The sequence below is a fragment of the Triturus cristatus genome, chromosome 12, assembly GCF_964204655.1.
Source record: "Triturus cristatus chromosome 12, aTriCri1.1, whole genome shotgun sequence".
Classification (NCBI taxonomy): Eukaryota; Metazoa; Chordata; class Amphibia; order Caudata; family Salamandridae; genus Triturus; species Triturus cristatus.
Window position 1 is genome coordinate 810543763 of NC_140595.1, and position 10063 is coordinate 810553825.

The following is a 10063-nucleotide window of genomic DNA, read 5'->3' on the forward strand; positions in this document are numbered from 1 at the left end:
TTGTTTGGTATGTTGCTCCACACAGTGGAACTGCCTTTGTTCCTCAGCAGGATTAATGCTTATTCTAAAGACCAAAACTCATGATGGTGCAGACACATTATGCAGAAACCATTTGGAACCGGTCAGCTGGAAAAAGAACAAACAATCTCGGAGCGACCCTTTGTAAAACATGGCAATGTTAGGAGGCGCGTGCCCCCCTCTCCCCCCCCCCCCAAGAGCTCAAGTGTGCAAGTTGTAAAGTATTTACTGAAACAACACACTCTCCAGGGAGGGGGAGGGTCGCCATACGGCTTGCATTGCGTGTTGCATCGACTCCATCAGCCTGCTAGGACATTGTAAATCAAGGGTATAATTCCCGCTCTTGGTCTTAATCCCACTTACTCTTACCCACCAGAGTGGTGTAGAATGCTGATCATACAGTGAATGCACAATCTAGCGATATTCTACAGAGTGGGCACACTGTGACCTTTAAAGCTGATATTGTCGACCTCGATAAAGGGACACACAACCACCCTCTCTAGTCACACAGTTAAGAGGCCACAACGGCGAAAGGGCAGTGTGTGAGATGGATACAATACATTTTGAAACAATCTGTAAAATTACATCCGAGTCTCACTGAAAGGGGTGCCCGCGTCTTCGACTATGACAAGCTTTCATGCAGTGCCACCTTAGAGGACATTGTCCAGAAAATGACAACTTATTTCAGACATAGGGAAATACAAACCACGCTGAAATAACCTAACAGCTATTCACCAGTCACACTCAGACACTGAATACAATTACTTCAAATCTGCAGTAAATGGATTTAGGCTGTATAGTAACCCACTGGTGCGCTGTAAAGCGTAGACAAGCTGCCGTCTGTGCTTCTTTTTCCTTGATACAGGCGCTATATAGCGAAATACGCACACTAAATGATGACAAGCTGTGTAAGCAACATACAAAGGTGTGTCAGGGTACTCGTGGTGAATGTGGCACCACATGCACGACCGATGAGCCTGCTATCAGTTTGCACGTGTCATCTGTGCAGAACCTGCTGGCCGCTGGCGTGTCAACCACTGGATTACGCAGGGTGGATTACTTGGGGTCAGTTCACTCGTGCAAGCAGTTGTGAATCTATTGTGTGAAATCAGTGGGGAATCTGTTGTCAAGTTACATCTGCAGCCAGTTGTAAGCATTGTGTGGGGTAACATGGGCAACCAGTAGTTAATCTTGTGTCACTAGTGAAACTGGTTTCTTTGCACAGTTCGATCGCTAGTGACTCCGAGGTCAGGTTTCATGTACATTATCTGGTGATTTGGTGCTGAGTTGCATGTGCAATTGGTGATAATTGTTGTGTCAAGTTGCTTGCACAATCAGTGGTAAATCTAGTGTGGAATTGTTTGTGTGAGGATTGCTGAAGCTGGTGTGAGCTTGCAGTGCACTCTAAAATCCGGAAGGTTACCTGAGCCGTTTACCAAGACTGGAGTCAAGTTACTTGTTTCATTTACCAAGACTGAAGTCAAGTTACCTGTGCTGTTTACACAGACAGGAGTCAAGTTACATGTACCATTTATAAAGACTGGTGCCAGGTTACTTGTGCCGTTTATCAAGACTGGTGTTAGGTTACTTGTGCCGTTATCAAGACTGGTGTCAGGTTACTTGTTTCGTTTACCCAGACTGGAGTCAAGTTACCTGTGCCATTTATCCAGACTGGAGTCAAGTTACATGTACCATTTTTCAAGACTGGTGTCAGGTTACTTGTGCCGTTTATCAAGACTGGTGTCAGGTTACTTGTGCCGTTTATCAAGACTAGTGTCAGGTTACTTGTGCTGTTTATGAAGACTGGTATCAGACTACTTGTGCCGTCTATCAAGACTGGTGTCAGGTTACTTGTGCCGTTTATCAAGACTGGTGTTGGGCTACTTGTGCCGTTTATCAAGACTGGTGTGAGGCTACTTGTGCCGTTTATCAAGACTGGTGTTGGGCTACTTGTGCTGTTTATCAAGACTGGTGTCAGGTTACTTGTGCCGTTTATCAAGACTAGTGTCAGGTTACTTGTGCCATTTATCAAGACCGGTGTCAGGTTATTTGTGCTGTTTATCAAGACTGGTGTCAGGTTACTTGTGCCATTTATCAAGACTGGTGTCAGGTTACTTGTGCCGTTTATCAAGACTGTTGTCAGATTACTTGTGACGTCTAAAGACGTCTCAAGCCACTGATTAAATTTAATATTATCACGTTCAGGGTCATCACTAAGCACCGGCCTAGTGTTATCAAGAGTAGACGCCCATGCATCCGTGGAGAGATTAGCCCAGCTCCGATTCCAAAGTTGTACCCTTTCCCTTGGCTGTCCACCCTGCTGAGGAGTCCAAGCAAAAGGAACCATGAAGTGGTCTGACCAAGGTAGAGGGCTAGGTTTATCCACTGAAAAATCGTTGATATCGGAAAATAAAGGGTCCAGAAGTTGACCTTTTTGATGAGTGGAGCCAGACACTTTTTGCTTCAGGGCCAATACGTCTAAGATGTCAGTAAGCACCTCAGATTCAGGGTCCAAAGCCAGGTCAAAATGAATATTTAAGTCGCCTAGCACTGTAAAGTTAGAGGTGGAACTCACTAATTTGGCTATGCTGTCTGGGAGCTCTTTACTAAAATTGATACTAGGGCCCGGTGGTCGATAAATAAGAGTACTCGAAAAGGTACATGTGGGGGAGAAGCCTATCGTAAAGAAGCAGCCCTCACAATCCGAAATCAAACTGTCAGTAATCTGGCAGCGAAAGATATCCTTGTACACGATAGCTAATCCCCCTCCTCTTTCTCCAACACGGTCTTGTCTCTGGATCAAGTACCCAGACGGGAGAGTACGAACTACTGCTGGATCTGCAGTGCTAGATAGCCATGTTTCCGTAAGGAACAAGGCATCAAGTTTGTACTCCTCCAGCAGCAACCTCAGTTCTGTAGAATGTTTGGGAAGGGAGCGACAATTCAGCATGGCCATAAACAAAGTCCTATTGGCATGAGGGGCGATAGTAGCCCTAGACTCAAGAAAAGACTGAAATTCAAAAGAGCAATGCCACATTTATGATAGCAAGTATCGGGAGCCATAGAATGGCTACATGACAGGGAGACACTATCTTTCAGCTGGAGTAATTGGTTGTAAGAATATGAGAGCTTACCTCTGGTCACAGAGCCAAGGGTCCTAGCCCCTGGGCCTGGTCGGCCGCGGACGGGCGCAGACGGGCTTGCCTTAGGCGCGCCGTCGGCGCGGCCGCGTCATCTGCCCCTTAAAAGGAGTGGTGAACGCCGGTACCGCCGCAGCTGGGAGGCTAACCTTTGTTATCTCCCTCTTAAGAGTCCCCCCGGAGCATTGAACGCAGCTCCTCCTCCCCTTTCACCAAGTCTGTGCAAATGAGCAAGTCAGTGCGATATCAAGCAGCACAATACTACACCCCACAAAATAAACGGTCATAAACTTTTAAAAATGAGCAGAGTTCTTCCCAACAATTATATACTTATAAATGAGCAAAGTTCCCCCCAAAGCACAAGCAATAAGTGAATTGGGCTACTTGGGCCATTTATCAAGACTGGTGTCAGGTTACTTGTGCCGTTTATCAAGACTGGTGTCAGGTAACTTGTGCCGTTTATCAAGACTGGTGTCAGGTAACTTGTGCCGTTTATCAAGACGGGTGTCAGGTTACTTGTGCCGTTTATCAAGACTAGTGTCAGGTTACTTGTGCCGTTTATCAAGACTGGTGTCAGGTAACTTGTGCCGTTTATCAAGACTGGTGTCAGGCTACTTGTGCCGTTTATCAAGACTAGTGTCAGGTTACTTGTGCCGTTTATCAAGACTGGTGTCAGGTTACTTGTGCCGTTTATCAAGACTGGTGTCAGGCTACTTGTGCCGTTTATCAAGACTGGTGTCAGGTTACTTGTGCCGTTTATCAAGACTAGTGTCAGGTTACTTATGCCTTTTATCAAGACTGGTGTCAGGTTACTTGTGCCGTTTATCAAGACTGGTGTCAGGCTACTTGTGCCGTTTATCAAGAATGGTGTCAGGTTACTTGTGCCGTTTATCAAGACTGGTGTCAGGTTACTTGTGCCGTTTATCAAGAATAGTGTTAGGTTACTTGTGCTGTTTATCAAGACTGGTGTCAGGCTACTTGTGCCGTTTATCAAGAATGGTGTCAGGTTACTTGTGCCGTTTATCAAGACTGGTGTCAGGTTACTTGTGCCGTTTATCAAAACTGGTGTTGGGCTACTTGTGCCGTTTATCAAGACTGGTGTCAGGCTACTTGTGCCGTTTATCAAGACTGGTGTCGGGTTACTTGTGCCGTTTATCAAGACTGGTGTCAGGTTACTTGTGCCGTTTATCAAGACTGGTGTCAGGCTACTTGTGCCATTTATCAAGACTGGTGTCAGGCTACTTGTGCCATTTATCAAGACTTGTGTCAGGTTACTTGTGCCGTTTATCAAGACTAGTGTCAGGTTACTTGTGCCGTTTATCAAGACTGGTGTCAGGTAACTTGTGCCGTTTATCAAGACTGGTGTTGGGCTACTTGTGCCATTTATCAAGACTGGTGTCAGGTTACTTGTGCCATTTAAAAAGACTGGTGTCAGGTTATTTGTGCTGTTTATCAAGACTGGTGTTGGGTTACTTGTGCTGTTTATCAAGACTGATGTCGGGTTACTTGTGCCAGTTATCAAGACTGGTGTCAGGCTACTTGTGCCATGAATCAAGACTGTTGTCAGGCTACTTGTGCCGTTTATCAAGACTGGTGTCAGGCTACTTGTGCCATTCATCAAGGCTGGTGTCAAGCTACTTGTGCCATTTTTCTAGTGTACAGATATCTCTTCCCTCTCGACCCTATTTCCACGGGTAGATGTAAACCTAGACTCCACACCCGCTGGGTGTGACCCATGTCAGTGGCAGGCCCCGCCTCTGCAGTAGAGGTGAGCAGGCTTGCTCCTGCGGGCGGCTTCATGTTACTCTCTCAGAGTGTTGCATTCTTTTGTTTTGTAGACGAGTTTGTAATAGGACATCAGAAGGGGGGGGGACAAAGTTTTGCAATTTCATACATAGATTGTCCACTGCACTGATAAGTAATTCTGATCTCTCTCCCTCTTCCGCAGCGGACCACTGCCTCACCGACCAACCCAGCATGGCCATACCCATCATTGTTGGGGTGATATTGGCTGTGCTTATCATTGTCGTGGTGGTGGCATACCTCATTGGACGAAGGAGATCCTACAGCGGGTACCAATCTATCTAAGAACGGCTCTTCCGAAGGATCCAGCACATGGGAGAGACACGCCCGCTCTCAACTGGAAAATATAATTTCACCATCAGGGGTGAAACAAGTCACGGATAAGTCTCTATTACTCTTCTCTTTGTCCAACTTGTGGCACTTTTGTTGAAGAAACACTTCTTTTGTTTATCTTTTGACCTGGACCAATCAGGGTTTAGGAATCCCATCTTCTGTATTTTTAATGGCAGCATCCGTGCAAGGGATGAGTGATATTTAATATTTTTCTGTGGAGTTTTATAAAGTTTACAATGTTCGAATTCAGGAAGGCGGCTAGGTTTTACAGACTTCACGATTTGCCGAAGAACTTTCTCACAAAAATCTTTTTGGCAGATAATTCTCCCGTTAAAGTTATTTATTGGGAGATTGTATTCTGCGAAATTACTTTTGCTGACTTCTTCTTCTTACGAGTTACACTTTGCATCCCTTTTGACAGTTGTGAAGCCAGCATAATTTTGAAGAAAGAGGAAAAACCTTTCAACTTCACACATCTCTCATGTGTTCATGACAACACTGTACCGTTGGCCAGTGTACTATCACATTTACATCCCCTGCTCAGCGAGTCATGATGCACGCACCAAGGTTCCGGAGGGGGGAGGGCACCACTGCGATACACTGGATAACCAAACCTTGGAAAGAGCAACATTGTAACTAGGCCCAGGAGAAACCTCCATTATGCCAACGAAATCTCACATAATTTAGCAAATTTCACTTTACACTTGTTAAGCGACAATTCTGTAACTATGCCATTATGCCATATGGTGGCAAAATGTTAGTGCCAGAGCCCAAGAACCACCACAATGTGTGGCTGGTGTTCACCGCACTTGTGGTTTTTCGTGTTATATTTCATACCTCAAAATGCGTCCTCTTGTCCAAAATAGACACGAGGACGCATTTTGCACTAAAATACAGTGCTAACTGCTGATTATTCATTTCAAATAATTTTTGCAAAATGTCAAATAATTACGCAACAGCAGATTGTGAAAATTTTCCGCACTTTTTGTAACACATAATGCAATAATCATGTATCAAGTAAGTGACTGATCCCTCCGAGCGATGTGGCTAGGAAGTGTGCACTTCTAAAGGCATGCAAAACTGGGGAAATGTTGCCTACCTAGCAGGCAAAATTGTGCCTAAATTTTGTAACACTTTTGTAAATGGATGAAATTGTTATTATATTTGCGTTAGAAATAGAGCTCCTGTTGTGAAATAAATTCTGGAGTGGAAGAGAAAAGTGTTCTCATATTTCTCCCTTTTAAAACCATATATTTCTTACATTTATTTTGAATCATAATAAAGACGGTTAATAATTATCTGCTAAAACTGTATTTGGCAAGTTTTTTTCTCGCAAGATTGACGTTTAATCAGAAAAACAACACTGTCAAATTTACTTGCGAAGCATATTCGCGACACTGGGGTAAATAAACATTTTAAAACACTCTAAGGTGTATTTTTTGGGGGAGTTTCATTTGCCATCGGTCACATTCTATCAGACTTAGGTGTCTAGAGGTAGGAGTGATGAAAAAGAGGAGGTGCAAACAGGGGGGCGGGAGATAGAAAAGAAATCTGGACAAAAGACTCCAGCCTGTCAAACCCTTCATTGCAAAGAAGGACATACCCAGATGCATCAAAAAGTCAGCACTGCCGACCAATAAAAACAGCAGCTCTCTGGGTCCTTCGGGTTTGGTATTGGTCCATTACCTCATTCATTGGACTTGCATGGTTTGTTGCCTATGATAATGTTCATTGTGCCTCACCCAGCCCCTCATGCTACCAATCCCCAAAATCACACAGAGACAACATAAACACTCATACAGCATCCTCAAAACACATGCACCCAACTTCATACACATCCCACTACCACACACACTCAGACTACAGAACACAACGTGGTACAGCACGTCGCCAAGCCAACATACTTGAAAGGCCACATTCTCAACCTTGTCTTCTTAACATCACCAACAATCCAATGCAAATCACCCGTGCCCCTGGACTGGATTGACCACTTTGACATCTCTGTCTCATTGCTCAACAACCAAGGTCAATAAAAAAGAGAAGATCTATGCATAACCTAATGCTGGAACTCATCTCTCACCTTATAAACTCCACGTCCGGGGATAATACTCTTCTAAAGAACTTCAACACGTTTGTGAAAAGTATCTGCCCACCCATGTTCTCAATGAAACACACAAGTGCAATAGAAATCCTTCAGCACCCTGGTACTCTAAAGACCTCGATGACATTAGGCCCTCCATCCACAGACAGGAAAGACAATGGAAGGAACACAAAACTCTTGGTTTCTTCATGTTAGTGAAATGCCTCAATGCTACACACAGTCAACTCATCCTATCAGCCACAGCAAAGTACTAGACCAACACCATCAATGAACAAAAACAGAACACTCGTCAAAACAATCAAGCTCTGCATCAACCCCCATGCCCGACCTTCCTATGCCACATGTCAGGGAGGTGAAAGGCTATAAATCTCTTCATCAAAGAAAAAGTACCGAAGATCCGACGGAACATCAACAACCCCAAACCTGCTTCTCCTCTTAGACCCACCCCTTCTTGCAGACTACAACAAAAGTCATCCTTCAAAGCCCTACCATTTGCAGATCTCGCAGACATACTCAACTCTCCCATCAATGCACTCTCTAGGGAAGGTCTCTCACCCCTACTTGCCACTGTCAATGCTTCCCTTGCTCAAGGCCTCTTCCTAGAAGCTCTCAAGACAGGGCAGATCCTCCCGCTCCTAAAGAAACATGCACTAGGCACTGATGACCTTGGAAGATAATTTAAAAAACAGTCTCCCCTTAACTCCAAGTTCACCACGAATGGACCTTGCTCCTGCACAACCTCCAATCTGGCTTCAGATTACACAGCAGCACGGAGACCACTACTTTACACACCACAGACAATGCCCTCCCGACCACAGGTGTAGATGTCCTCTGGCGTCTCATACTATCATACTGCTCGACCTCTCAGGTGTCTTTGACACAGTCAAATGGGATTCTCTGCTAATGTCCTTCACAGGTTCTCCTCCTAAATTTCCAGTTGACCCTAGTTCATTCACATAGACACTTCCAGATCACCTGCAGGGTCTCCCAGTATTCTATATAATTCCCGTTTGTCTTCTTGGGCTACAAGGAGCCCCTTAGGGCTGTAGTTACAGAATAGCATTACAATTCACTAATATGCCATCGCATTAAGGATCTAGGCAATATTGAATGTGAGGTGGATAAAAAAATTAAAGAAGGAGTGGATTTGACTGAGGTATTGAGAAGGCTTGCTATTAATAGATCTGTTTTATTTCAACAGTTTGCTGAGGAGGTGGCTGTTAAGTTTCAATTATATAAAAGGGAATGCTATGAGTATGGGGAGAAGACTGGTAGAGTTCTAGCCAATCGACTCCGTCAAAGAGAGGTGCAGAATAAAATCCTTAAAATTAAGGATACTCAGGGAGTACTCCAGGAAACGCCCCAAGGGGTGAGGATAGCTTTACAAATTTTCTATGAGTACCTATATTGTAATGAGGACACTGACAAGGCGGATAACTATTTAGCAGGGATTATTTCCTCCTCCCTAACAGAAGAGCAGAAAGATATTTTATCTGAGTCAATTACATTAGAAGAAGTGGAGGCTGCCATCCTCTCACTTCCATCCGGTAAGGCTATGGGCCCGGATAAAATACCTCTGGAGTTCTATAGAAAGTTTAGGGTGGAGTTGGGTTCAGAGCTAGTGGCTTTAATGAAAAATGCTTTTAAAGGTTCTCCGCCGGACTCATGGTCTAAGACGATAATCATGGTTTTTAAGAAGAAGGGGACGGATGGGCTACAGCTAGGCTCATACCGACCCATTTCTCAAATAAATTCAGATAGTAAAATTTATTCAAAACTCCTTGCTAAGAGAATGGCTAAAGTTATCACCTCAATTGTCTCATTGCGGCAGCATGGTTTTATTGCTGGACGGGGCACTACAGATCATATCGCCCGGGTTATATCCCTGCTGGATTGGGCACAGGCGACAGATTCTCAGGTTGGGGTGGCCCTGTTGGATGCCGAAAAGGCATTCGGCAGGGTCTCCTGGGCCTATTTATGGTCAGTTCTTACTTGGAAGGGATTCCCCTCAGACTTTTTGAAGGCTATACAGACTCTATATAGAAATCCGGCTGCCACCGTTAGGGTTTCTGGGGTGGAATCGGAGGAGTTTAAAGTGCTACGGGGCACCCGACAGGGTTGCCCTTGCTCGCCTCTTCTTTTCGCTCTTTATATAGAACCATTGATCTGTAAATTGGAATATGACCCGTTAATTATTCCTGTTAAACCTCAGCTATATGATATAAAAGTTTTAGCCAATGCGGACGATCTAGCGGTTGTGACAAGCGATGTGGCAGTGCGCTAAATAGAATCGAGTTTGTGACGGACGATTTTGCTCGGTATTCAGGTTATAAGTTGAATTTAGCCAAGACCCAGATTTTGCACTCGGAAAAGGGACGCCCAGTAGACCCCAAAATAGTCGATGAGGCAGTATACTTGGGTATTAAAATTTCGGTAAAAGTACAGGATATTCCAGCTTTAAATGTTGACCCTATTGTCTCAGATTCTAAAAAAACTCTGGAGAGATTAGATCATCTGCATTTTTCACTTTATGGGAGAAGCAATGTCATTAAAATGCTAATCCTTCCGAAGTTTTTATATGTATTTCGGGCTGTTCCGTTATTGTTTCCTAATTCTTTATTTTTGAAGATAGAAAGGATGTGTTCTCGGTTCTTATGGAGTTATAAAA

General features: G+C 44.3%; 1 protein-coding gene across 1 annotated transcript in view; it reads left to right on the plus strand.

Moving 5' to 3' along the window:
- CD68 (CD68 molecule) overlaps positions 1–6602 on the plus strand; it is a 108712-nt gene extending 102110 nt beyond the window's left edge. Inside the window, exon 6 of the mRNA XM_085637332.1 lies at positions 5107–6602. Coding sequence (XP_085493458.1) covers positions 5107–5246 — 140 coding nt within the window. The 3' untranslated portion in view covers positions 5247–6602. The remainder of the gene's footprint in view (positions 1–5106) is intronic.
- Positions 6603–10063: the final 3461 nt, after the last annotated feature.